The following is a 27,799-nucleotide window of genomic DNA, read 5'->3' as shown; positions in this document are numbered from 1 at the left end:
AATTAATCTGCTGGGTTCTGAAGGTCAAGTGAAGAATCTAAAATTTTTTTTAATAACTTATATGTAGACAATATTGCTAGTATAAGCATTTTATAGTTTATTTAAAAAATTATTTTAGTATGGAAAATAAACAAAAGTAACCCTAAGTTCTGTGACTGGCCATTTCCTCGGTAGCTTTAGTTTGAACTATACATATTAACAATATTCATAACATAAAATACATAAGTGTAATAAGAAAAAGAAATCTTTTGATATGAATACGTCTATTTATTTATTTTTTAAATTAATATGGATGAATAACATGTTGTGTGTAGTTTTCTTTGTAAATTCGTTTTAGAATTTGTACTCGGGATGACGCTGGGCACCGGGGAGCAAACACCAATCACAAATGCGGAAGTTCTGGTCGAGTGCTGAGAGCTTCGCTATCTCTTCGGTTGTCAGCTTAAAATCGAACACATTAAGGTTCTGCTTCAAACGTTCGGGATTCAAACTCTTGGGAATAATAACAATGCCATTGTCAACGATCCAACGGAGAAGCACTTGAGCTGGGGTCTTGCCATGGGCAGCAGCAATTTCCTTCACTTCGGGTATGTCAAACAGATTGGGAAGTTCACGGTTTATACCAGCGGAAGCATAGACCTTATTGCGTCCGTTGGATCCTAGAGGAGCGTAAGCTGTGATGACGATGCCCTTCGCTTTGCAAAAGTTAACGAGGTCGCGTTGCTGCAGGTAGACATGATGCTCGATCTGATTTGTTGCTGGAGGAATCTTGGCAACCTTGAGTACGCGCTCCAGCTGCTCCTGGTCAAAGTTGGAAACACCAACAGACTTGGCCAGTCCACTGGAAACAAGTTTCTCCATTGCAGTCCAGGTGGTGGTAATATCGGCTTCTAAATCTGGTACCATTAAACCATCAGCATCAAGCTTGAGGCTGCCATCTGCATTAGCCACAGAGGACACGGGTGAGTGAATGAGGTAGATATCCACATAATCCAACTGCAGATCGGCTAGCGATTTCTTAATAGTGGCTTCCACATCACTTGCTCGATTGGCTATAAAAAGCAGTGCCGGTTAGCGAAGATTTCTTAAAATCGAGGCAAGATTATTTTACCAAAGGTTGGTAGCTTGGTCACAATGAAGAGCTCTTCACGCTTCACCTTGCCGGCATCCAGCCAACGTTTAAGGACTCGTCCAATGGCCTTCTCATTGCGGTAGACAGGAGCCGTATCAATATGTCTGTAGCCCACCTCAAGAGCGGCGTCGATTGAGGCCTCAACTTCTTGGTCAGATGCCTGTAATGAGGAGATCATTAAAAATCTGTTTTCTTGTTGGCAATGATAATGCGGAATAGTTTTTATACCCGCTACCCATAGGTACCCTTCTACGTATTATAACTTTGTGCCGGCAGGAAATGTATGTAACAGGTAGAAGGAGGCATCTCCGACCCTATGAAGTATATATATTCTTGATCAGCATCAACAGGCGAGACGATCTAGCCATGTCCGTCTGTGTGTCTGTCTGTCTGTCCGTGTGAAACACTGGATCTCAGAGACTATAAGAGATAGAGCTATAATTTTCGACAGCATTTGTTATGTTTGCACGCAGATCAAGTTTGTTTCAAATTTTTGCCGCGCCCACTTCCGCCCCGCAAATCAAAAAAATCGATAAACAAATGTTATTTTAAAGCTAGAGCTGGGAATTTTGGTACATACAATAACAACTATAGTAGTTATGATTCCTGAAAATTTGGTTGCGATCAGATTAAAATTGGCGAAGTTATTAAAGAAATACTTTTGTATGGGCAAAAACGCCTACTTACGAGGGGTCTTAGTTGCTTTGGCTGACAATCTGGTATATTGTGCCGTCTATGGTATATTTTGAAAATAATACCGCATTATTTTGCTTTTATTCAAAATGGGTAGCGGGTATCTCACAGTCGAGCACACCCGACTGTAGCTTTCTTGTTTCATTTGTTTTTCTTACATTCCAAGTGCCTAGGCCAATGATTGGCATTTTGTGGCCACTGTTAAGTGTAAAAAACTGATTGCTTGCCATTTTCACAGGTTTTTAGAAATTTACTTTATGATAAGGAAACCGAACGTCCTCAATGAGCGTTTTTAATGGAATAATTCTTAAATGCGACTTGCTCGTATTTTTATAGTGTAAAAGCTTTTAGAAAGCTTTATATTATTATCTTGTCTTTTTATTTTCATCATATTTTGGAATCAGAAACTTCTAGAACTAAATTGAACAGTTCTCAGCGAGCACGTCTACACAAATGATGGAAAGTTTAGAACTACCGCTTTATTTATAGAGCGTCTAACATACATACATACATATGTATGTACTAAAAAGGTACTTAGAAGTACATTTCCACCTCGCATTCATATGTAATTAAAAGATACTTGCATACTTTCTTTTAAGAACAGAAAATAAAATAAGTTTTTGTTTATTTTTACTAATTTTACAATAAATAAAAAACATTTTAAATAGGTATTTAACAATGCCGCGCATTGTGCCCGGGTTTGGATACGCAACGATGCTAAAAATCGATTGTAGGTGTGATCAGTTATCGAGGTAGTTGGCGGCTTGTTTAAAATTTTTGGCATGTAGAGCCTCCTTTGTAGTTCGCTGGTAAAGGGCCAAGGGAAACTGGCATATTTAAAATAAAATCCATTATAAAAATATTTATTTAATATAATAAATATTAACACTAATTGTAATTTTCATAAATTCTTAAATTTAAAATCTTAAGATAGTGTGGAGTGTTAAAAAACCTGAGAAATAATCACATCTCTCTATCTCATTTCCTTAAGAACCCATCGTCACACAATAAATGTCAACAATTATGAGGTTTCCCACATCAACAAATTTACCTCATTCTATATAAGATAAGCTGAGAAATATAAATATATAAACTACATTGAAAAAAATGTATTTTTTCGTAAGTAAGTAACTTGTCAATTTGAACACCTGTAATAAATAATATTTTTGTTTGTAAATACTGTGCTTTAAGTGTTATCACCTTATACAAAGTCACAAATCATCATAATGCAATCAATCAAAAGTCTAAGTAGCAATGACTATTGCTTTTCTCTTTATCTTTAGTTTGAACTACAAACAAAGATTAAATAGGTAAATAAAAACAAAACGGGTATCAGTATATATAAAAGCGACTGTTTTATTTTGAATAAATAAGAATGACTAACAAGTTAAATGCCGTTTACTTAGTGTATTGGTTCTTGAACCTGAACTCAGGATGACGCTCGCAACCACGGAGCAAAGAAAAATCACAGACGCGGAAGTTCTGGTCAAGCGTTGAAAGCTTGGCAGATTCCTCCGCCGTTAGCTTAAAGTCAAACACATCAAGGTTCTGCTTCAAGCGTTCTGGATTTGTGCTCTTGGGAATGACGACGATGTCGCGGTCAATGATCCAGCGGAGAAGAACTTGAGCTGGTGTCTTGCCGTGGGCAGCGGCAATCTGTTTGACGTCGGGAATGTCCATCAGATCGGGCAAATCACGCACCAACCCTACGACAGCGTTGTACTTGGCAATACCCTTGGAACCAAGAGGGGAATAAGCTGTGACGACGATGCCCTGCGCTTTGCAGAAGTCAACAAGATCGCGTTGTTGCAGGTAGACATGGTGTTCGAACTGATTGGTAGCTGGACGAATCTTGGCGATCTTGAGCACTCGCTCTAACTGCTCCTGGTCAAAGTTTGAAACACCAATGGACTTGGCCTGACCACTGGCCACTAGTTTCTCCATTTCGGTCCATGTGGTGGTAATATCAGATGTTAAATCAGGTTCCATTATTCCATCCGCATCCAACTTAATGCTGCCATCTTCATTGGTCAAAACGGAGATGGGGGTGTGAATGAGGTAGATGTCCACGTAGTCCAGCTGCAGATCAGCCAACGATTTCTTAATAGTTGCGGCCACATCACTTGCGCGATTGGCTGTGGAAAGAAGAGCAGGCTTAGTGGAGATTGTTTATAATCAAAGCAAGATTAGATTACCTGTGGGTGGCAGTTTGGTCACAATGAAGAGCTCCTCACGCTTCACTTTGCCGGCATCCAGCCAACGTTTAAGGACTCGCCCAATGGCCTTCTCATTGCGGTAGATTGGCGCCGTATCGATATGTCTGTAGCCCGCCTCAAGAGCGACATCGATTGCGGCTTCGACTTCTTCATCAGATGCCTGGTGACGAAGATGACATGATTAGAAATCGATTTTCGTGTTATCGTTAACAAAAAAAGAGGTTATTTTCTGCTTGTCATCGTTATCAATGCGGAAAATGAATTTTCTGATTGTCATTATTACCTGCCAGGTACCAAGGCCAATGATGGGCATTTTATGGCCGCTGTTAAGAGTTAAGAACTGATTGCTTGCCATTTTCACAAGTATTTAGAAATTTTGCTTATGGTTGAGGGACCAAACGTTCTTGCGAGCGTTACTAGCTGAATAATTCATAGTTACGAATTGGTCGCCGTTATATAGTGCCGAAGCTTTCCACCAGCTTATCATTGTTATGTTGTTTGAGCTTTTACTTTCACCATATTTTGGAATACGAAAATTCTCGAATTAAATTCAACCGTTCGCAGTGAGCTCTGGTAATGGAATAACCCAAAAATTGATAGCTTGGCGGATATATACACCGGTCTTGTGATTATTATATCTCCCACTTATGGTTAAATCTTTTAAGTAGGTTCTGAAGACATTGTTGTACAATATTGCATCATACATGCGACAGATTATGAAGTTTTAAATTATGTAATTATTTTAGCAATTCTTTACTGCATTAAATTTGATTTCTGTTAACTTTTAAAAAACACCCAAGACACAAATTAGGTCGTAATAGCTATGATACCGCGAATTGTACACAGGGTTGTTAAGCAATCTCTGCCATCATCGATTACTTTTGCATGCATTGCGAACAGGGTTGTTCCTCAACCATCGATTACCGCATTAAGCAGTCATCGATACGACAACCGGTTCGCCGAACGTTGCGCAGTATTTGTATTGTAAGTGTTTAAATTAAATTAAACTAAATATAACTATTATATTAGTAAAAAATAATAAAATTAAGAGGTGTTTGTGCTGGTAAATAGCTTTGTAGTATGTAGTTATATTTTGATTCAGTCTGAAGCAACAGGTAGTTCATGCGCACTCAGCACGTGTTTCAAACGTGAGAGTAATCGGTATTTGTTGTCTCTGTCGCGCTTGAACGCATGCAATTCGTTGCCGCGTTGTTGACGACAAACAATTGTTGCTGTTAAATTAAGTGAAATTAAGTGACAAAAAGATGCTGCGCAAAGTGCCATTGATTGTTATACTGGGCTCCACGGGAACGGGCAAGACGAAACTATCACTAGAACTAGCTGAACGTTTTGGCGGCGAAATCATCAGCGCTGATTCAATGCAAGTTTACACAAATCTGGACATTGCAACAGCGAAGGCAACCAAAGAGGAGCAGTCACGTGCCACACATCATTTGCTGGACGTAGCAACACCCACAGAGCCTTTTACAGTCACACATTTTCGCAATGCAGCGTTACCCATCATAGAGCAATTGCTGGCCAAGTCGAAGCCACCAATTGTGGTGGGCGGCACCAATTACTACATCGAATCCCTGCTCTGGGATACATTGATTAACACACAAGATGAGCAGGCCACAGACGAACATGAGCAGCCATTAGACAGCCTGACAACACTGGAGCTGCATAAACATTTGGCTCAGATCGATGCGAGCAGCGCAAATCGCATACATCCGAATAATCGACGCAAGATCGAACGTGCCATTGAAGTATATCGAAGCACCGGCCAGACTTTGACTGCCAAGCTGCAGGAGCAGCGTCAGCAGCCAGGTGGCAATCGCTTAGGCGGTCCACTGCGTTATCCACACATCATATTGCTCTGGTTACGCTGTCAACAAGATGTGCTCAATGAGCGACTGGACAAGCGTGTGGATGGCATGTTGCAGCAGGGATTGCTATCGGAGTTGCGACAATTCCACGACAGCTACAAGGGAGTGACAGCGGAATACACCAAAGGAGTGTTGCAGACCATTGGCTACAAAGAATTTGTGCCTTATTTGGAGAAGTACAATACAGATCAGGATGCAAAATTGGAGGCGTATTTACAGTTGCATCAATATCAGCTGCCCAGCAAGGAGCATCTCTTGACTATGACTGAAGATGAGGCACAGCTGGCTGAAAGTTTGCAGCTGCTGAGTAGTTGTTGCGAGGAGCTGAAGCTAGTAACGCGTCGATACTCAAAGAAACAGTTGAAGTGGATCAACAATCGCTTCTTGGCCAGCAAAGATCGTCAGGTGCCCGATCTCTACGAGTTGGACACGAGTAATGTGGCTGCTTGGCAAGAGCAGGTCTTTAAGCGTGCCGAGTGCATCATTGAGAGCTATCGTCAGGAGCAGATCTGTGAGATTGAGCCGATGGCAAAGCGTGTGCATCCTGGCGCTGATCTTGACGAGGAGACGAGCAACTTTTGTGGCATCTGCGAGCGTCACTTCATTGGTGAATATCAATGGCAATTGCATTTGAAGTCCAACAAACACAAACGGCGTCGAGAGTCAAAGCGACGCAAGGAACGGGAAGCAGAGGCGGAGGCAGCGACGAAAGCGTCTCAGATTCAGACCCCAATCGAAGCTGCAGCTGCTGATAAGGAGGCGTAAAGGCGATGACACCCGAGTAATAAATACAATCTATTTACGTATACACAAAACCTGAGAAGTTGCCTTGTTTTTTCAATACCCGACAGTGAGAGTTTGTAGAGGGATATGCTCGTTATATGGCTGCGAATAGTTAAGTGTAGTTTTAACATGAAATCGATTAGTTTATAACCGTAAGCAATATCAGTTGAATTGATATATTTACTCTCGTCTGCTTATATGAACGACTGGCAGAATATTTATAGCTTGTTAACTATGAAAGTTAATGCGACCACATTTGTTACTTATACGTTTATTGTTAAAACGTACTTGTTAATGATTTCAAAATGGAAATAAAACTAAATTTGACTATAGTTGGATTTTAGATATTGTCATTCTGATTGCTATTTCTTAAGTTTGGTTTAAGCTTAACTTTTGGAAAATTAAGTCCAAAGATCAAAACTTATAGAAACTACATTCATATAAAGATTCTATGATCAGTGCAATCTTCAACTTAATTTTTTTTTAGGTAAATTTCACATTACATTAAGAATTATATAAGGACCCAAAATTCAATAGAATTATACGAATTTTGGAATTTTTAGATGCATAGATTTAATTTTACTCAAGTGCAATTTAAATTGCACCAATGTTCATGCAAATGCCGAGTATTTCACAGTAGAGCACACTCTTGCTTCGCGTTGTTGTTTTTAACATTTCTGGCTGATGCAAGCGATTGGGTTGACCCCTTTTTCCTCCCCCGGGAAGCGGGACGTTTGTCGCATATCAGCGAAACCGCAGCCCACACAGAGGTTGTTGCCTGTTGCCTAGCGAAATAGCGTTAAGGAAAAAAGCGAAAACATGTTTGTGTAATCGCAGCTCTAGTTGTCGACGTCTGGCCACTGACATTGTTTCATCTTTCAATTGCATTTCAGTCGCCGATTGAAGCACACGCTAGACGCAGGAGCAACTCAAGGATACGCAGCCATGGCAAGCAAGAAAATCGGTAAGGAAACTCAAATATCTTTGTTTCAGCAGCACAACTAATTTCTCGATTTTTCGTTAGCACTTTTGAGCGTCTCGGACAAGACGGGTCTGTTGGATCTGGGCAAGAGTTTGACCGCCTTGGGCTTTGAGCTGGTTGCCAGCGGTGGCACAGCGACAGCGCTGCGTGGTGCTGGCCTCGCCGTCAAGGATGTGTCCGATATCACGGGTGCTCCTGAGATGCTGGGCGGACGCGTGAAGACATTGCATCCAGCTGTACATGCTGGTATTTTGTCGCGCACCACAAACAGCGATCTGGCGGACATGAAACAACAGCATTATGATCTTATACAGCTTGTTGTGTGCAATCTGTATCCATTTGCCAGCACCATTGCCAAACCCGATGTCACGTTGGCTGATGCCGTCGAGAACATTGATATTGGTGGCGTGACTTTGTTGCGTGCCGCTGCCAAGAATCATCAGCGTGTCACGGTCGTCTGTGAGGCTGTCGACTATGCGCGTGTTCTGGAGGAGCTCAAGACCAAGGGCGATACCACGGCCGAGACTCGTCAAGCACTGGCTTTGAAGGCTTTCACACACACGGCCAGCTATGATGATGCAATCTCCGATTACTTCCGCAAGCAGTATGGCGCTGGTTCGTCACAGTTGACGCTGCGCTACGGCATGAATCCCCATCAGAAGCCAGCACAGCTCTACACACAGTTGGCTCAACTCCCTCTGCGTGTGCTGAATGCTTCGCCTGGTTTCATTAATCTCTGTGATGCACTCAATGGCTGGCAATTGGTGCGCGAACTAAAGCAGGCGCTGCAGCTTCCGGCTGCCACGAGTTTCAAGCACGTGTCGCCAGCTGGTGCAGCTGTGGGCGTGGCTCTGAATCCGGCACAGGCTAAACTCTGCATGGTCGATGATCTCTACGAGCAGTTGACGCCTTTGGCTACAGCTTATGCACGAGCTCGAGGCGCCGATCGCATGAGCTCCTTTGGCGACTTTGTCGCACTGTCCGATGTTTGTGATGTAGTCACCGCCAAGATCATTTCGCGTGAGGTCTCCGATGGCATCATTGCTCCTGGTTACACACCTGAAGCATTGGAGATACTCAAGAAAAAGAAGAACGGCAGCTACTGCATTTTGCAGGTGAGAATTCAGCTTCCACTTTAGAGATCAGTTATTAACTTCTTTGTTTGCAGATGGACCCCAACTATGAACCCAGCGCTGTAGAGCGCAAAACCATTTTCGGCCTGACTCTGGAGCAGAAGCGCAATGATGCCACCATCAATCCCGAGCTCTTCAGCAATGTGGTCAGCAAGCTGAGTCCGCTGCCCGAGGCAGCTGTGCGTGATTTGATTGTGGCCACCATTGCCTTGAAGTATACGCAAAGTAATTCAGTTTGCTATGCACGCGATGGTCAAGTAATTGGCATTGGTGCTGGCCAGCAATCGCGCATTCACTGCACGCGCTTGGCGGGCGAGAAGGCGGACAACTGGTGGTTGCGTCAGCATCCCAATGTGGCCAGCATGAAGTTTAAGGCGGGCGTGAAGCGTGCCGAAATCTCCAATGCCATTGACAACTATGTGAACGGCACTGTGGGCAAGGATATGCCGCTGTCCCAATTCCAGAGCATGTAAGTGAAGCAGCAGATAAAGTAAAGAGTGTATTTTAATTTTTGTATTATGCTTTGCAGGTTTGACAAGGCGCCAGAGCAGCTGACAACGCAGGAGAAGCTCGACTGGCTGAAGCAGTTGAATGGCGTTGCCCTGGGCTCCGATGCCTTCTTCCCCTTCCGTGACAACATTGATCGTGCGCGATTGGTACGTAATAGCAGCATAGTTTAATAGTTCAATTTTTAATGTATATTCTACTCTTTGCAGAGCGGTGTTTCGTATATTGCCAGTCCAGCAGGTTCCACCAACGATGCTGGTGTCATTGCCGCTTGCGATGAGCATGGAATCATCATGGCCCACACCAATCTGCGTCTCTTCCATCATTAAGCATTAATCTATACATCCCATATCTTTGCCAAGCAATAAAAAGACACCGTTTTAAGTTAGTTAAACGATCGCTAGCTAGATTTATTATGAAGGATTTAGTTGCTAACTAATTTACAGTGGAGGAGAAATGCTATTTTGCTTCGTCCCTAATAGCGTCGACTGCGTCGCTTGCGACAGGCGCCACGGCAATTGCACACAAAGATGATGAACGTTAGACAGAAGAGCACCACGGAAGCCAGCACCAAGGCCACCGAGGTGGTCTGTTCATAGCTGGCTGTGGGATCGAGCACATGCTGAGCGGGCAGCAGTTGGAAATCGACCAGCACTTGGGTGCCATTTGGAGGCGGACACTGCTGCTGCACAATGATCTCCTGATGCTGCACCTGTAAAGTGGAGATAGTTTTAAAACGATGCTAAAGATATTCCTTCAACTATTGCTTACCTGTTTATTGCGGCACAGCTGCAGACCCATCGAGTTGGCCAACGTTTCGGCGCTGTACTCGTCCTGCACCAGCACAGGCAGCAGCCAACGCTGTGGCGAGACGAGCTGCAACCAGGACCAGAATTTGGCCAGACTACGCGGATGCACCAAATATCCACCGACGGCAGCGAGCGCCAAACTAATGAGGCCATTCACCAGACTGGCGGAAGCCTTACAAGGCAACAGATGAGCGCAGAGCAAAGCAAGCGTCTGAATAACAGTCAGATACAGCAGCATGTGACCTGAAAAGGAGCAAAGGAATAGGCATTAGTATCATTTGGAAGTTGAAGTTGAGGATTCTAGAGAAGAGGGAGAAGCAAGTAGAAGGCGTTAGAAGGAAGGAAATAGATGAAGTATTGCAGTTGAAGGTTGAAGTTGAGGATTCAAGAGAAGAAGGAAATCATACTCACCCATGTACAAGTAGATGCCCATGTCGCTGCTGTTGGAGTAGGTGTAAAGTCCGGCCATGCTATGCGCTGGCAGCAAATATGCCAGCCAGATGCACAAGCTCGGAAAGAGTCCCAGCAAACTCTGTAACAGAAAAACACAATTACATTAAGCTGCTCTGAGAATAGTTTATTGAAATGTTCCACCCACCTGTATAATAATGTAAAGACTGCGCGAGTACAGTCCCAATCGTATGTCGCGCTCGGCATGGCGTCGATCCTCCTGCGTGTCGCGTATGGTGAGCATAACCAGTGGCCAATAGGCCAACACCATCACGCAGTGATGATAGCCAAAGCGATCATTGTACGTGAGCTGTGGATCCGATGCCGGCACATCCCAAAAGATGCAGCCAATGCACAGTGAGAGCACCGCGGCTGCAATCAGTTTGCTAATCCAGGTGAGCAGCGATCCTGGCTGCTTGTAGCCAGCAAAGCGTTTGATCAACGCCTTCGTCTGGCCAAAGAAACCCGCCTTGAGCGTAAAGTTGGGCAGTGAGGCGGGCGGCGCGGCAAGCGGCGGCTCCGAGTTGATTTGATCCCAGGCATTGGCCAGCGATTCAATGCGGGCGGAGGACTCCAGCATGGCGGCTGCTGACAGATCATCGAGGGTGACCAGATCAACTGCAGAAACGGAGAAGGAATGAGTTGAGATGATGAAGGTTTTAAAAACTTAAAATGTAAAGTAAATTAGAAGAAAAAGAAGAAAGCTGTGCAACTACAAAGTATGCTCAAAATAGAGCCAAATCCGTCTGACTGTCTGTCTGTCCGTTTGTTTGAGCTGCTATAACTTAAAGACTACAATAGCTAGAGCTATCAAATTTGTTGGTAATTCTCTTGAGTAGTTTAAAATTGTTCTAGAACTTATATTAAAGTATTGAATATTAGAACTCATAGTCTGAGCTTCATTATATTGAGTTTCTGAAAGTTTCAATTAGAAGATTAGAAACTTGAAAGATTTTTAAAAAGCAATTTCAATAATTATTGAATAAAATAAAATTATTTTATATATTATTTCTTCTACTTACGATAATAATCCGCCGGGTTCTTGAATGGCGGACACGGATATCCCAGTTCGCCCATGTGACGTGGCAGATCCGCACGGCTGCCGGAGAAGACGGTGCGTCCGCCGGACAGCAAGAGTACACCGGAGCACATGGACAAGATTTCGAATGTGGGCGGCTGCAGTGTCATGATGACAATGCGTCCACTGCTGCACCATTGACGCAGATACTCGACCAGAAAGAATGTGTCAAAGATGTCCATGTTGCTGGTGACCTGATCAAGTATGAGCAGCGATGACTGTGCCAGCAGCTGGCAGGCAACGCTGAGCCTTTGCTTCTCCGAATGCGTGAGCGTGGAGACATTCGAAGCACGCACCGTATTGAGTCCCAGATCCTCAATCAAGACATCCATGCGTTCCTTCAGATCACTGCGATCCAGAGGACCACGCAATGCAGCATGGAAATTCAGAGTGCACTGCACACTCATGCGTGGGTCAAGAGAGGACACCTCCAAGGCGGGCACATAGCTGCAGAGTTCCCTCAAGCCACGACGATTCACCTGCTGCCCGTTAATGAGTATTTCGCCACCCAGACGCTCCCTTAGACCAGCCAAACACTCGGCCAAAGCGCTGCCCTCGCGTTGTGAGGTTGCCATGATGGCAAACAAGTCGCCGGCCTTCGCCTGCAAGGAGACTCCATGCAGACTGGGACTCACGTCGAGGCAGTGCACCTGGATGTTCGGATAGATCAGTCCCAGCTGCGACTGTTTGCGTCCATACGTCGGCTGCGCATGATGCCGTGAGCTGCCGTAGATGCGTGACTCTCCATAGTCGTAGCCCAATCCACCGCCATCGACCATGTGTGCGCCCAGAAGATCCGCTTCGCTATGCGAACGATGTCCATAGTGTTTGCCATTGGTCATGTATTGTTGCTGCTGTTGTTGCTGTTGCTGCTGTTGCAGATGATGATGATGCTGACCCACAGCTATGCTAGCTCTGCTGTTGGCCTGACGCAACGCGGCCGAAGGCACGCCTCCCTGTGCCCTAGATTCTGGGCGGGAATGCGCCATGGCCATGCCCATGCCGCTGATGGCACGGAAATCCGATTCGCTGCGATATTTGCGCAAATTTGGCGGCACACGACTGCGTGTGGTTTCGTTGTCGCTGCTGTCGTAGCCACTCGAACCAGCTCCAGCTGGAGCACCAGAGCTGTCCCTAAAGCCACGATTCACGCGGCCACGCACTCCACCCAAGGCACTGGAGCCTCCCGGACCAGGTCCAGGACCGGGACGATGTGAACGCTGTGAGCCTGCGTTGGGTGGAAAGACGCGCGGCAGACCAAACTTTAGATATGTGTACATGTTCGAACCCAGCGGGGATCTGCAATAAGAGAAAGGCAACAAGAGAGAGAGAGTAAGAATGGAGATTAAGATACAGATACAGATACAAAATGAAAGAGATGAACAGGTAGCGAGTTCATCAACAGCAGTCAATTTAAGAATCTTAATTAAGTTTGAGCTGAAGATTCATGTCAAAAGCAGTTTTTTAAGCCAAGTAATTGTGTCTTTCAAAACTATCAACTTTCTATCACAAAAGCATTTATTTATGTTGCTTCTGTTGTTCTTAAGCTGATAATGGGGGATAGTCTTGTAAATTCTTTAACATTTGTATTGTATTTAGGGGATTTATTTAATTATCTTATTGTGTAACTGATAATATAAATTAGTCTTGTAAATTCTTTAGTTATTATGTATGTATGTTGTATTCTTTCTAGACGATACAAAAGCGTAGAATAATATTTTATTCGGACTTATAAGTTTTCGTTATCAATACAATTTATAAAGAAAATACGGATATTCTAATTCTAATATGGCTTATCTTTTGAAGTGGCAAACTGTTCAACAAACTGTAGAAGTTACGTGTGTTATTTCCCTTGTACTCAATAGTAACATATATTATGTAGTATTTTTTGTAATATGTAGTACTATTTCAATATAGCAAATATAGCCTTCGGTACATATTTACAGTAGTAGAATTTACAGTAGTAAAATACATAACCTAATGCTTAAATTTATAAGTACTTATTTGTAACTAAAACATTTTGTAATCTAACTTCGAATATATTCTAGAGATAATTACAACTGCATTAGTAATCAATTATAGATTTATTGATGTATCATATTTATGCTTAAAAAAAAGAAAGCTCTGCCTATGAGTTTATATAATTTTTATTCATTTCCATTGCTTAAACTGATAAGCTGACTCAAGATCCAACTATTAGCCTTCATAAGCTTGTAGCTTCTAATGAATTTCCACTGCTTTCAAATTAACAATTACTTAGCACAAAAATGCGAGATAGTCAGCTGTGAGGAATGTTGTTAATTCGATGTGCCAATGAATAATGAATAATGATTCAATCGACTGAAGATGCTGAGTGGATTAATGTTTAAATTTTTACTTTTGCTGTGTGACTTACTTGGGTCCGTAGCGCGGATGGTTTAAAATTGATTGGACTGTGGTGTCGCGTAGCTGGAAATTTCCATATGGCAGCGGTGATTTGTCTGAGGAGCCCAGCGCTGAATCGGTGAAGTCAGAGTTTAAATTTTGTCTGTAATGGGAGGAACAGGTTAAGCATTAAGTTGTTGCGGTCAACTAAACATGTCAATGTAGTTTTGTAGGCGTGGCCAATTAAAGTTATGGCATTTGAACTTCCGTCGCCAAGTTGTGGTTTAATCAAGCGTCAAAAACGTGAAAAACTGTCAAAGCAGGTGCAGCCAACTAAACTGAAACCGAAACTAAACTAAACAGGTAGCCGGATGCATCGGATGATCAAGGGCGACGCCCACCTGGCTTGGCTTCCTATAAATGGAACTCACCTATAAATGGACCAGGCATGCAGATCTTCGGATGCCGCCGGTGGCAACGGAGTATTTGGACCATGCGGCACTGAATAGCGACGCTCCTCGCGTGACATTTTCTTGTTGGAAAAGTTGCTCAGCTCCATGGTCTGCAAAAGAAGAAAAAGCAAAAAGAAATATATTATATATCAAAAGAAGACACGACAGACAGTTAGAATTGGAGTTGGGGAGCAACAAATTAGAGTCGTGGTGCCAAAAACATAAGCTAATTTCAACTTGAACTGGGTCAAGAATTCGAGACCCGCAGCCAGCAGCAACAGAGACAGAGACAGCAAAAGCAGTGGCGGCTATTATTACTCATAATTTGCGGGAATTAGCTTAATGAAAGGCTGAAACAATACACACAACTCACAGCCACACGCAACTGTCATTGTCAAGCCCATATAAGTGCGTAGTTAGCGACTTGAACATACCCTATATTGTTGGTTACAATAATTTTGGACCAACTTATATGAGAAACTGCATTGAAAACTTATGCATATTAAGCTAAAGTTGATTATTATTGACGTAGTTATATTTGAAAAGAGCAGTAGATAATTTTTTACATCAAATTGCACCATAAAAATTCAATGATTGTCATATTAAGGCAGTAAAAATTCATTTAAGATATTAGATGAAATAATGTTGCACTATTTGAACGGAGAAATTGCATTGAAAACTTGATCGTATTGAGTTTATTATTACTTAAGCCATTAAATATTGAAAAGTAAAACGATTCAAATCATGGAAAACTTTTTGTCAAATTTAATTACTAAAATTCAATTATTGTGATATTAGATGCAATAATATTTCACTAACTCAAATACTGCAAAGAGAATGTTAATGTTAATTATTATAATATTATATGCAATAATGTTGTACTAACTGTTGCAATTTTTTATTATTGTTTAAGTCATAAAGTTAAGCAGACAAAAAAACAATTAACAAAATGTAATATTTTAAGGCATAATCTTAATGACTTTCAAAAGCAAAACTCTTCTCATTTAGTAAGTAAAAACTTTGAAAGGCATTTGAGTCATTAGTTTATTTTTTCGTGAAGTGATAAACCTTATCAGCGAATGTAATATAGAAAATTTTAAGACTAAGTTTGAATAACTTTTTAACTTTTTTCTTTAGAAATAAAGAGTCTTCTTCAAAGAAAGAATGCAGAAACTAAACTATATAAGATCCAGGACTTAAAAACACAAATTCAGTTACTTTTCATTCTATAAAAGGGAAGATATTTAAGAAATGTAGTTTCAAAACAAGAGTTTAATGAGTTTTAAAACCGTTCTTTAGAAACCAAGTCTATCACTAAGAGTCCAACTCTTTGAATTAAAGTTGAGTTAGTCATTTGCTTGCTTAGAAGTAATATTTAAATAATGTAATTTTAAATACTTGTTAAGCAGTTCTTGGGAAACCAAGACTCCCCTTTCCACTAAGTGCCCATAGAGTATGTTAGACTCAAGACATTGAAATGCAGTCAAGTTTTTCCGTTTGTTTTTGTTTATTTGGTAGCAAATGGAAATCGCTTGATGAGGAGAACAAACGCTGCTGATTTCGACACGGCAGCTGCGTTTTTAATTGCCAATGCTAAAACAGAAAAACGCATTTAAATGAGCCGCAAAAGGCGCTCAAATGCAGTTGTGTGTGTGTATAAATGTGTGTGTGTTGTGCTCTTATGTAATCAAAATGTTAAACAAACGGTGCAGCGGCGTCTGCAATTCAAATGCACCTGCTGCCAGTCAGTCACTTTTTTTTGGATTTTGATTTTCGCTGCGGTTTCGCCTGGTGCAACGAGGCGTATGAGTTTCCGTTGGTTCCGTGTAAACAGAAGCAAAGCAGCAGCAAAAAACGAAGTGGAAATGGAAGTGGGCGCCGAGTTTTAGTTTTAAACTGAGTCTGCAAGCAGATTACGTACAAAGTGTTCTCGAAAGTGGCAGCTGGGAAAGTGAATGTCTGCCACACATATTTGAGTTACTTTTTATTTGCAACTTGCCACATAATTAGAGTCAAACGCCCCAAAAAAAAAAAAAACGTGGAGGAGAAAAACTTAAATTGAAAGTGAAGCGACTTTTTAGATTTCAGTTGGGAAAACGCATCATCAACAAAAAATGCTTTTGATTACCGCATGTGCATTATGTATTAACTTTTTGAACAGTTAACTATTATTAAATATTTTTGTTTTTGCGCGCTTTTCGTTGTTTAATGCACAAAACGTGAAACACTTTTTAATTGCGTGTTAAATTCGCTTTAATTAAAATCTTCATCATGGCCAAGAGTTCAACGCAGTTTAGTTGATTTTCTCATATTGTTTGCTGTTTGCTGTTGTTTTTTGTTTTCTTTTTGTTATTGTTATTGTTTTTGCTGCGTTTTATGTTGTTTTTTGCTTCACACTTTTGATTTGCTTGTTGTTTTTGCTCTTGTTATTATTATTATTATCATTGCTGCTAGCTGTTGGCTGCTGTTGAGGTTGGTAAGGCATTTTAGCCAGGCACTTGGCCATTCGAGTGAAAGTGGAAGCCAAAGGTTTTTTTTATTTAATACTATACCACTTCTTCCCCCGCTTCCTCTTTGCCACTTGCCAACTTCCCACTTCAGTTGGCTGTCAGTGTAAACACACACAAGTCGAGAGGCATCCACAACTTGGCCAAAAGGGAGCACAACTTGGCGGCATTTTATAAGCCGCTTTGTTCGCTGCACAAATGAATAAAACGAATGAATGACTGAACAACTGAGCAACTGCATGAATGACGGTATTGAGGGCAATGATACGCCACAGCATCAGCCACAGCCGAAGCAACAGCATTGATTTATGCGTTCATAATGTGAACGTAGTCGTTGCCCGTATCTTGTAAATGTATCTTTATTTGTTGTATCTCTTAAATGTATCTGCAAAGTGCGTAACGCAAAAAGCAAAAAAGACGAAGCGAAGACACAATAAATATCGCTCTGGCTGCACTTTTTGCGCAACGAAAGTCAAGTTACTGAGCCGACTTTTCAGTCTGCGGGTATTATTAACTTGTGCAGCAATTGAATAATGATATCCCTCTAGTCTAACTAATTGAAGTGCAGTATCTATGGCTGTTGAACGACTTTGGGGATTGTCAATTGACATATATACCATGGCTATTAAATGAAAAGTCAACAATTTGCAATGCTTCAATGGAAAACAAAGTACTGTATGTGAAATTTTAGAAACTTCTTTAGGCAAATTAAGCTTGAAGATCTAAGTTGATTTGCTTATATTATTTTTTATAGAATTTAAAATGAAGGTATAAAACAAAAATTAATAAAATAAGTAAAATATTTGAAGCTATAATTAATAAACTGCCAATCAGCAACCATTTTCTATGAGTGACTTAAATTTCCTTTGCTCTTAACAATCTCAGTATCATAATTGGGAATTTATTTTAGGGAATTTTTGAGGAACTTTTAATTCTTTAATGGGAAATTGTAAAAGAAATGTGAGAAACTTCTTCAGAAGCTATTAAAAGTAGAATAAATTATTAAGTATTAATCTATAAAATTAAAATGAATATTAAATTTTTTAATATATTAAAAGAAATTTACTATTAATATTTAAACTGCTAATTACTCCTGAAATGCGATCTTCCTTTGAAGTAATTTGTTACTAAGAAAATAACAAAATAAAAGTATTTAAAATTCGACAAAATTCTTAAATTTTAAATTGTTTTAATGGAAAAGTTATGGCAAAACTTTTTACTAAATAATAAATGATAAAAAATATAGCATCTATGTATAAAATAATTTAACTATTGGAGCTACAATTAACAAGCTACAAATCAGCAATTTTGTCGATTACTATTTTAAGCAGCAACTATTTTTTATGTCACTACGCTTTTGGCAATTGCAGCTTAATTTAGCATCAAAAATGGGAAGTTGGCTTATGATATTTCCGAGACATTTGTAGCTAGCCATATAAATATACAAAAAAATCGACATAACTTTTTAATTGTATAATTTGTGCAATGATCAAAAAGTCCACTGAAATGTGAGAAACTTTTTATATAATCAGAAATGATTAAAAATATAGCATTTGTAATAAAAATAAATTTAATTATTGAGCCAAAAATAATAAACTGCAAATCAGTTTAATTGTTGATAACTATTTTAAGTGTCAACTATTTTTACTACACTTTGCTTTCAGCTAAGTTTACGTTGTGGAATTTACGTGGAATTTGCAGCTAACAGAAAACAACAAAATATATATATGCAAAATTCGACATAACTCTTAATTGTATAATTTGTTTTCAGCGCTTTCATTAAAGCCACACCTAGGGGTGGGAAATCAGGTGGGTTTTGATTGTGGATGTGGATCAACTTAATTGTCGGTTTATGCATGCCAAATGGCATGTAAGTAAAGTTAAATATATGTATTCAAAAATTTTTGTTTGTTGGCGTCGCAGATACAAAATATATGTGAAGGTATCTATGAGATATAATCTGCAAATTGTGGCGAGACAAAGTTGCCCAAAAATGCCAGCTGCAGCTGCACCAGAAAAACCAGTAAGCGACCAGAAAAAGAAACGTGGTCAAAGTTCCGCTGCAACACCCAACACAGACAGAGACTGAGACTGAGAGGAAACAGACAGAGGCTAGAGTCAGAGACAGAGATCGAGTTATAGATGTGGCACAGTTAGTTGCACAGAGTTGCTTGCAACAAACGCTGTGAATTATATCATAAGCAAATTGCAACTGGTTCTGGAGCATGAGCAGCCACTGATGAGTTGCAGCATTGACAGCGGATGTTGGCGACAATTAATTGGCCAACGGTTATTGCCAATGTTTAAATCAGCGTCACTGATTATGCCAATAGGCATCGCGTTATCGCCCAGGAGAGTGTTGCCCGATTGCAACTCTGTATTCAAGCTTAACTCGTAACGAGTTAAAGTGAAGTGAAGGCATTGAAGCTTAGACTTAGACTTAGAGTTGCTTGCTTCAAGTAGAAGACCCGTTGTGACCATTCCCGTTGCTTGTGCCGCATTTAGCTGTGGCAGTTGACAAGTGGATAACCGTTGCGTGCTTGTGCCTCAGCCTGTGCCTGGTCACTCGTTGCTTGCTGTTGCTGTTTGTTGCTCGCTCGCCACATGACCATTGATGCAAAAATGCAGTTAGCCAACAATTTCGGTCACCGCAGTGGATGATTTAATGGAGCGTGTGCGGAGTGTGTCCAAAGCGCCCAAGTGCCTTCTGCCTACACAGCAAGAAAGCAAACAAATCGTTTCTAATGACAAGCTGACAGAAATACTGTTACAAAAAATAAAATTAAAAACCATCTTGATACAGTGTTAATAAAGTTAAATAATAAAGGGTTGGTACCTTTCTATATAAATACATAATAAAAATAAAACTAACACTTTTTGAACAATACTATCAAAAATTCTGCTACTAATAAAATGAAATATGATTCATACACTCTTTACTATGTTTGAAAACCCTTATTTTTTCATAATAAAATATTTTTTGTTATGTTAAAGTTGTGAAATTATTACATTTATTGCTTAACTTTATTTAGAAGCAAAAAATTGTATTATTAAAGAGAAGGTTTTTCCTTTGACACAGTTTACTAACAATTACATTTTCCAACATTTTCTTATTTCGTTGCCAAGAACAAAGCCGTCAAAAATATTACTGGTAAGCACAACAATTTAGATTCACAATAAATATTTGAATATGAAAATATATTTTATTTGCATTCATTATTACAGCCAGCTTAATTTCAAATGTAAAATAAGACAATATATTTTATATTTTTGTAATAGTTTTTCTATTGCATTTTATAATAGTTTGCTAAAACACTTTTATCAAATTAAAATTTGGAATATTAGTTTCCTTAATTGGATTTCAAATATATTGTTTTCATTGTTTCATCTTTGTCTGTCTATACTTTCTGTTGTAATAGTTTGAAGAAAAGGCACATTTATTAAACAGAAATAAGTCTGGGTTGTATTAATTTAAGAATCGAAAGGTTTGGTATATACATTGTATATCAGAAGCGAACATGTTTTGTTTAGATGCTACTTTTAAATAGTACGGAATCCTTTTCTTAATATTTCTATATAAAAAAACTTACTCATCAATCTATATTTAAAATAAGAATTGGTTTGATTGCTTCAAATATTAGTCAATCTATATTTTAAATTAGTATTTGCTTAAAGCATTTTATAAAAATGTAAAATTTTTTAAAGCAATTCAAATCGGCAATACACTAAAAATTAATGCATCATCTTTACTTGCAACTTTAGGTAAGCCAAAAAAATTAAAGTGCACTTCAATAAGTTTTGTGTTTTTTTTTGTAAATTAATTCTCTCTGTGCAGCACTGGTTTTGACCATAATCATAAGCAATTCAACTCTTGTGGGCTGGCCACTTGACTTGAGAGTTCAGTTCAGTTGGCTGCTGATTGGATTTCAAACAAAACGGGCCGAAACTAACCCGAGGCTGCCATTTGTGGTCAGTTCAGATAGTCTAGGGCAGCGGTATTCCCACGCAAGAGTTTGAGCCAAACACAAATTGGGTTAACTGAATAAAGACAAAATAAGCCTTTTGCCATGTCCGTTTCCCTTTAGCCGCAGGCCAATAAAAACAACATCGACGGAGAAGCGACAACAGGTTACAGGTAACTGGCAAACAGGTAAACGAGAGACAAATCAGTAAAAAGCTCGCTGCTGATTGACGCTGAGAAAGTGAAATTTTTGGGCTCACGGGGCGTATGATAAATGTCCCCCCCAGCAGCCAGCACCCAACAAAAAGTGGGTCGCCAGTGCAATTTGCAATTAATAACTGCAGCAAGGTGCATGCCACATGCGGCGCAACGTGGGCGTGGCTGGGAACAAATACTAATCGTATAATTGATAATAAACATCAAAGCAGAGAAAAATTTCTGCTTTGGCATTCCGGGCGACGCGAAAAGCGAAATTGTTGATAAATTTGTGGAGTAAAAGAAATGAAAAATCAGTTTTTAGCACATTTACAATTTGGAATGTTTTTGTGACGGACAAAGCGAAAAGCGAGTATGCAAATTTTGTGTGTGTGTGTGTGTGTGTGCGTTCGTATCTCATAGATACACGCAGCAGTCAAAGTCGAGATAAGCGACAGTCAGTTCGTCAGTCACTTGACGTGATTGGACAAGAGAGCGAACTTGGCCAACACAGATTCACGAGCATTTTTGTGAAAGTTTTTCGTCGTCGACTGCGTACTCGTAAATTGATTATGAGTTGATTGCTGCTGCGGCCGCTGCTTGAGAATTTGTGAACAATAAACGCCGCGCGCGTATTAGAACTTTGCCTCTGTTCTCATTCATTTTTTTTTTGGCGACAGCGCTTTCGCAGCGTTGGCAAAAAACTTGGCTAATAGCCAAAGCGAACATCTATAACTGTGTCACGAGAGCTCGAAGTCGCATTTGCTTAAACAATTGTTATTAAATTAGGCAATCTCTCACACAGTGGCTGCAAAAACTACAATACCATAACGATGCGATGCGACGCGAGCTGAGCTAAAGAATGCTGACATCGTCAATCCACAACGCTCGCAAACTGTGACCCCAAAAAAAAAGAGCCAAGTTAATGTCATGCCGTCAACAAATACTCGTCATGGCTGCATAGCCCTCTCATGCCCTCTCTTTCGCTCTTTACTATACCCGCTACACATAGGGTAGAAGGGTATTATAACTTTGTGGCTGAAGGAAATTTAGGAAATACTTTTGTATTTGGTAAAACGCCTGCTTAGTGCGAGTCTTAGTATCTTTGGTTGGCAATCTGGTATATTATGCACTCTGTGGTATATTTTGAAGTAGTATTCAATATACCAACTATTATTGCAAAATATTTTAATTCAGACTTCTAATCTTTCTTAAAACTAACACTCGGTATATTGTTAGTATTTTTGTGGTATATTAATCGGCATATTTAAAGAATAATGTCTTACTTTTATTTAAAATGCGTATCGGGTATCCCACAGTCGAGCACTCTTCTTACTTGTTTCCCTCTCTCTCTCTTTCTGTTGTTTGCTCTGCTTCTCTTTTTACTGCGGGTGTTTCATTCCATTTTCAGCTTTGTTGTTTCGGAAAATTCGACCGCAAGGTCAGTTTTATTAATTGCCCGCCAGCGTTTTGGCCATGCTTCACTTTTCGACCATCTTTACAGGCAATTAACGCCAGCAAAACACTTTCCTATGTTGCAACCAAAATCCGGCTTGTGAAAGTCCCCAAAAAAAAAAAACAAACAACGCACAGTGGGGCAACATAAAATTTGCATGCCAGGCAAATACAAACGTTTGCCTGGGTTTTGGGTTCGTGCTTTAGACAAACGTTATGCCACGCCTTGTCGCCGCACTTTGAGTCTCACGTGTGCCACGCTAATTGACACAAATTCCATCACAAAATAAAATACAAATTTTACAAACTCTTTTTATTCCCCCTTTTTTTATCTGTGTTTTTCGCATTTTTATGCGAGAGACACAAACCAAATTGGACATATCGCAGACACACACCGCTAACGCACCCACCCAAGACCCAGACCGAGACCCAAACAGAGAGACGGAGGAAACGGCAAAGGCAGAGACTGAAACTGTTCAGGCCCCAGTCACAGTCGCAGTCCAAGCCCAGACTCAGGCCTCAATTGGCGCCAATTGCCTAACAGTGGAGCAACCTTTGCAATAAGGAAGGGTAAATTGCAATTATAAGAAATATTTTAAAATGCGGATCCTTAAGCAGAATACTAATGAATTAAATGAACTTCCAGCATCATCCTTGTTTTTTAAATGCAAATTGTCATGCAACAATATCACATGATATTTTATTATATTTTTGACATAATTGATGATATTAAAAATCTCAATTATTATCTATTAATTTATTATATGAAATTTAGTAAATTTAATCTAATTTACAGGAAGGAGACAGAATCCCAATTATTTTTTAGCTTTTGGTAAAATTTCTGCACAGTAACTTTTTATTTCCAGCTTTGCTTATCAAAATAATTTGCATTGTAATATTATATTTTAGTCATTGTAATAGATTCTTTTAATATTAAAAATTTGTATCTAAATTAAGGCTTCTAGACTCACTGGAAAATAAGAATTTGTGGATTATCTTAACATTTTATATTGAATGCCACATTCAGCGAATGATTCTTATTTTCCTTGTCTTATATTTTGAGCTTTGTTAATATTGCAATATTGTTTGCAGTTTAATATCATTTTTTTTTTTTACACTTTTAAAATCATAATTATCGCTGATCTCTTATGCCTCTTTTTCAGATTGCAATTATCAGCGATTTCTTGTTCCCTTTTTCATGAGAGGAAATTAGCATGGGCTTTAATGCTGCTAAAAATAAAGGTGCTCTTTACTCAGCTCAGCGGAATCTGTAGTTGCCAAAGTCAACAATATCTTTTGTCATCTTGTTGATATAAAATGTATTCTTAATCATCGAATTTGCATATTGTAAAATACGTAGAGACGTAATGTCTTGGAATGTTTGTTCTTTTTTTTTTTTTAAGTTATTCACAGACTTTTTTTTTGCTCTTAGGTCTTTAGACACATTTCTCATAGTGTTGAAGCTGATTTTAAATAATACTCTAAAGAAATTCTTAGCCTCTTCTCTTAGGCATATTTTACTTTACACTAAGAATGGATTGGAATCGTTTTTAAACAGGTTTTTCGACTTGTGCTAAAAGCAAATGCACATTTCTTTTTTCAGGATGAGTTTGTGCTATTTCAATGTTGCATAAGCTGCAGATTGCGCTGTCAAGCCATGTTCTTAGTTTAGTTTAACTTTCAGACTTGAAAGTAAATAACTTCTGAGACAAGGAAAGAGTTGATGCCACTTCTAAGCTTAGTCTACATTTGCATAAATTAAAGCTGACACTCTAAGCTGACCACTGCAGTTTGCTATCGTTAATTAAAGCTTTGTGAACATTGATGCGATAAAAAAACAAATTAAATGTGTGTCGTAATAGCAGCGTATCGAACTGTTGGTAACCACTGTGCCTAGTTGTTATTCAGACCTATTGTAGATCAAGCCTCAAGCTCAAACTCACGACATCTTGTCAGCTGAGTGACATAAATCCATGCCTCAATTTATGCTCAGCACGTTGGGGAGTATCAATGTGTGTGTATCTACGAGATACACTTTTAGATATTGTGTATGCAAGTATGATTCTATGTCAACCATGGCGGCCTCTGCGGCCCAGACACGCAGTTGCCCAGGTTAATGTTAAAGTGAAATGAAATTCTTGCTTTTTACGACCTGTGCAGCGAGTACGTTCATCTCGTATCTTTTTTATTTTTACTTACTACTTACTACTTTCTTCATCTAATTATGCAGACCTTGTGTTCTGCCATTGTTGTTGTTGTGGTTGCTGTAATTTTTCTTTTATGTGTTAATTTAATTACAATAAAACCCAAATTAACTTGCTCAGCACTTATCAATGGGCAGACACGATGTTGAGGCTTTCGTTTTGATTTTCACCTGACCCCCGGAGGCACATTTTGTGTGTGTTTGTGGAAATTTCTTTTTCATTTGCAGCGGCTCGTTAAGTTTTCACATGATTCTATGCGATCATCATGCGGATTAATGACGTTGCCGCCGATGCTGACTTCATCGACTCAAGCCCAGTGCCCATTAAATGCAATGAATCATGACTCTGAACGGGGGACTGTGGACTGTGGACAGTGGACTGCGGGTAGACGACGGCGTATTTGATTGTAATGCAGGCCCAAGCAAATGCAATATGGCCGCGAGGCGAAAATACTTAAGTAAGATGCGGCTTGAGAAAACAAAGCAATCGAGCAAGCAATCAGCCCATCGACAACGAATCGTCGAAGAATCAAACGAACGAGCGAACAGAGAACCAATAACAATAACAATAAGTTTTTGGAATAAGTCTAAGAACAAGTTCTGGCCAAGAGAGCCACACCTTTTGGCTAGCAAAACTACCAAGAACAAGACAGCAGCAACAACAACAACAGCAGCCAACCACCCGCCGAGTCTAAAAAACATTCCTTGTCTTTGTGCCTGCCAAGTTTGTGTCTTAAGTCTTTTGTACAAGTTTGTGTCTTAAGTCTTTTTTCTACTATGAGTATTGATGCTGTTCGAATTGAATTACAAAGATCGTTTTTCACAAGATATATAAAGTATTGTCGCCAGCTGCTGCGGCCCGCTTTTCAAAACATTTTTATGTGTGACTTGGCAGCAACAAATCATTAGCGCTGCCCCAGCACCGTTAATAGCTAAAATAATACTGTTAACTAATTTACGGAAAGAAAAAAAAAAGAACAAAATAATAAAAAACAACAAGAAGAGAGACAGACAAATCAACGAGTCACCCCTCAGTCACTTAAGAGAGTGTCCAAGAAAACCTGAAATCTTTTCGGGCTGATAGCAAAAAGGTTGCCTCAATGAGCAGCCGGCCAACTAACGGTTGCTTTGCTGCTGCTGCTGTCGCTGCTGTTTGGTAATTAGGTGTGAGTAGTAGAACAATGAATTTGCATAGGAAGCCAAAGTGATTTATGGCCTAAAACCCCATGAGAACTGTGCTAAGCACAGAGCACAAAGCACAAAGCAGAGCTTATCACAATCGATTTGCCGAAGATACGAAGGAGCATTGAAGTCTTCGCTGATTTTTTTGAAAGTGATCAACGAAAAAATTGCGAAAATGAATGTGAAAGTTGCTCAGTCAATTCTCAGAAACAAGTACAAGACATAAAGTCAAAGTCGGGAGATGAAGTCTGGCTGCGAGTTGAAGTTGAAGTTGAAGTCGATGTCTGTGACTGTGTCTGACTATCTTTGTGATGATGGCATACTCAGTATTTATGGCACTTTGAGACGTTATGAGCGCATTAAAGCCACACACTGTATATCTGCATAAAGATACCACAAATATGCAGCATGTGAGATACAAAAAAAAAACCAGATGAAAAAGAAAAACAGAAGAGGAAATGCCAAGACGCAAACAAACAATGAGCACTCGCTACGCAGCGCAGTGCTAAGAACTAAGAACTAAGAAGAGTCAAGCAAGAACTTGGCGAGTCAGCGAGCGAAACAAACAAACAGAAACAGAAAACTTGTATCTGTAAGATACACACACTCATACACACACAGACACAGTCGAAGATACAAAGATAGAGACACACTAAGAGACAGCTTTAGCGTTTGCGCCCTAAGCGCGCAGAACTTGGAAATAAAAAACAACAACAACGGCCAAGAAGTGGAAGTTGTGTGGAAATGGTGGAAGCAGCGATAGAGCGTTGGCTGGCTGGCTGCCTGGCTAACAAAACCAGCCAGCAAAGAACACGGATGGACGGCAACGTTTGCTAGACAAAACTTGCTTGTGGGATCTTTGACCTGCGATGGCGACGACCGAGCCAAAAGCAACGTGTTGGAGCAGGAGCAGCTTCTACAAGCTGTGCGCCCCGTCAACGCCTCGACTTTAGATACACACACACACATACACACATGTGAAGAGTGTATTCTATGTGTGTGCGTGTTTGAGGTGGCAGCAAGCGGTGGTCGCTTGGCTGAGCTGCAAGTCACTTGTGTGTGTTTCATACAGCACAAGAATATGAACAGTTAATACCAGTTGTACTCAACTTTAATTAGCTATAACCCACGAATGGACGACTAACCCATGTCACTTGCCAACTGTTGCACAACAGTTGCCAAATTTGGTTCTCAATCACTTACCAGGCTGTTAATGTTGTTGCTGATGATGTTGTTGTTATTGCTATAGTATTGCTAGTTGTGGTTTCTATTGTTGCTGCTGCTGTTGCTGTTGTAGAACTTTGTGCATATTCCATAAAGTACACACACTTTCTGATTGGATTGTATTGCCAATTTCATTTGTCACACACACACTAACACTCGCAGGCTAATAAAGCATTTTGCACATTTGCATGCACTTGAACATTGCCATCCAATAATTATAATAAATAAATTATTAACACTCAACAAAACTTTTTGTGCTAGCGCATTTATTGCGTTGGTTACGCCGCCAACATTTCAATTAGATTTTCAAGCGCGCAGTCTGTATATTTATTTTTTGTACTTTTTTTCTTCTTGCTGTTTTATGAATATGCTTTATTGCTTTTTTTTTTTTTTTGTATTCTTCTTATTCACTTTTTGGACCGTGCGCAGCGACAGCAATTTGTGAACTGCCACAGAGCTGCAAAATAGTCTGAACTCTCTCAGTGCTCTGCTCGAATCCAACTGAGCTGAACTTGGCCTCGGACGCCATCTTAGCCCAGTCGCTCGTTGCCGTTGGAATGTTGCTTCAGTTGGAAGCAAGAGAGAGC

The 27,799-nt window shown here is 40.0% G+C and overlaps 5 protein-coding genes across 5 annotated transcripts; 2 read left to right on the top strand and 3 right to left on the bottom strand.

The window, feature by feature from the left end:
* Positions 1-257: 257 nt before the first annotated feature.
* On the bottom strand, positions 258-2,203 carry LOC132786690 (aldo-keto reductase family 1 member B1-like). Its single transcript, XM_060793297.1, has 3 exons — positions 1,984-2,203; positions 1,112-1,292; positions 258-1,052 (listed from the first exon to the last, which is right to left on the bottom strand). The coding sequence occupies exons 1-3, from the start codon at positions 2,053-2,055 to the stop codon at positions 334-336; spliced, it is 972 nt and encodes a 323-aa protein (XP_060649280.1). The 5' UTR covers positions 2,056-2,203; the 3' UTR covers positions 258-333.
* A 960-nt stretch (positions 2,204-3,163) lies between these two features.
* LOC132787448 (aldo-keto reductase family 1 member B1-like) lies at positions 3,164-4,796 on the bottom strand. Its single transcript, XM_060794490.1, has 3 exons — positions 4,325-4,796; positions 4,021-4,201; positions 3,164-3,960 (listed from the first exon to the last, which is right to left on the bottom strand). Exons 1-3 carry the CDS (start codon positions 4,394-4,396, stop codon positions 3,224-3,226), a joined length of 990 nt encoding a protein of 329 aa, XP_060650473.1. The 5' UTR covers positions 4,397-4,796; the 3' UTR covers positions 3,164-3,223.
* A 151-nt stretch (positions 4,797-4,947) lies between these two features.
* Positions 4,948-9,726, top strand: LOC132787444 (bifunctional purine biosynthesis protein ATIC). Its single transcript, XM_060794484.1, has 6 exons — positions 4,948-5,025; positions 7,604-7,674; positions 7,735-8,807; positions 8,861-9,294; positions 9,355-9,481; positions 9,542-9,726. The coding sequence occupies exons 2-6, from the start codon at positions 7,656-7,658 to the stop codon at positions 9,659-9,661; spliced, it is 1,773 nt and encodes a 590-aa protein (XP_060650467.1). The 5' UTR covers positions 4,948-5,025; positions 7,604-7,655; the 3' UTR covers positions 9,662-9,726.
* On the top strand, positions 5,092-7,026 carry LOC132787446 (tRNA dimethylallyltransferase). Its single transcript, XM_060794488.1, has one exon. It carries the CDS (start codon positions 5,307-5,309, stop codon positions 6,690-6,692), a length of 1,386 nt encoding a protein of 461 aa, XP_060650471.1. The 5' UTR covers positions 5,092-5,306; the 3' UTR covers positions 6,693-7,026.
* LOC132787441 (ATP-binding cassette sub-family G member 8) lies at positions 9,711-27,727 on the bottom strand. The gene is made up of 8 exons (XM_060794480.1): positions 27,192-27,727; positions 14,465-14,595; positions 14,065-14,196; positions 11,614-12,968; positions 10,740-11,209; positions 10,553-10,673; positions 10,104-10,384; positions 9,711-10,044 (listed from the first exon to the last, which is right to left on the bottom strand). The coding sequence occupies exons 2-8, from the start codon at positions 14,590-14,592 to the stop codon at positions 9,808-9,810; spliced, it is 2,724 nt and encodes a 907-aa protein (XP_060650463.1). The 5' UTR covers positions 14,593-14,595; positions 27,192-27,727; the 3' UTR covers positions 9,711-9,807.
* Positions 27,728-27,799: the final 72 nt, after the last annotated feature.

This window comes from Drosophila nasuta, chromosome 2R, assembly GCF_023558535.2.
Source record: "Drosophila nasuta strain 15112-1781.00 chromosome 2R, ASM2355853v1, whole genome shotgun sequence".
Lineage (NCBI taxonomy): Eukaryota > Metazoa > Arthropoda > Insecta > Diptera > Drosophilidae > Drosophila > Drosophila nasuta.
Note: the sequence above shows the minus strand (reverse complement) of the source record. Positions and strands in the feature narration are given on the sequence as shown.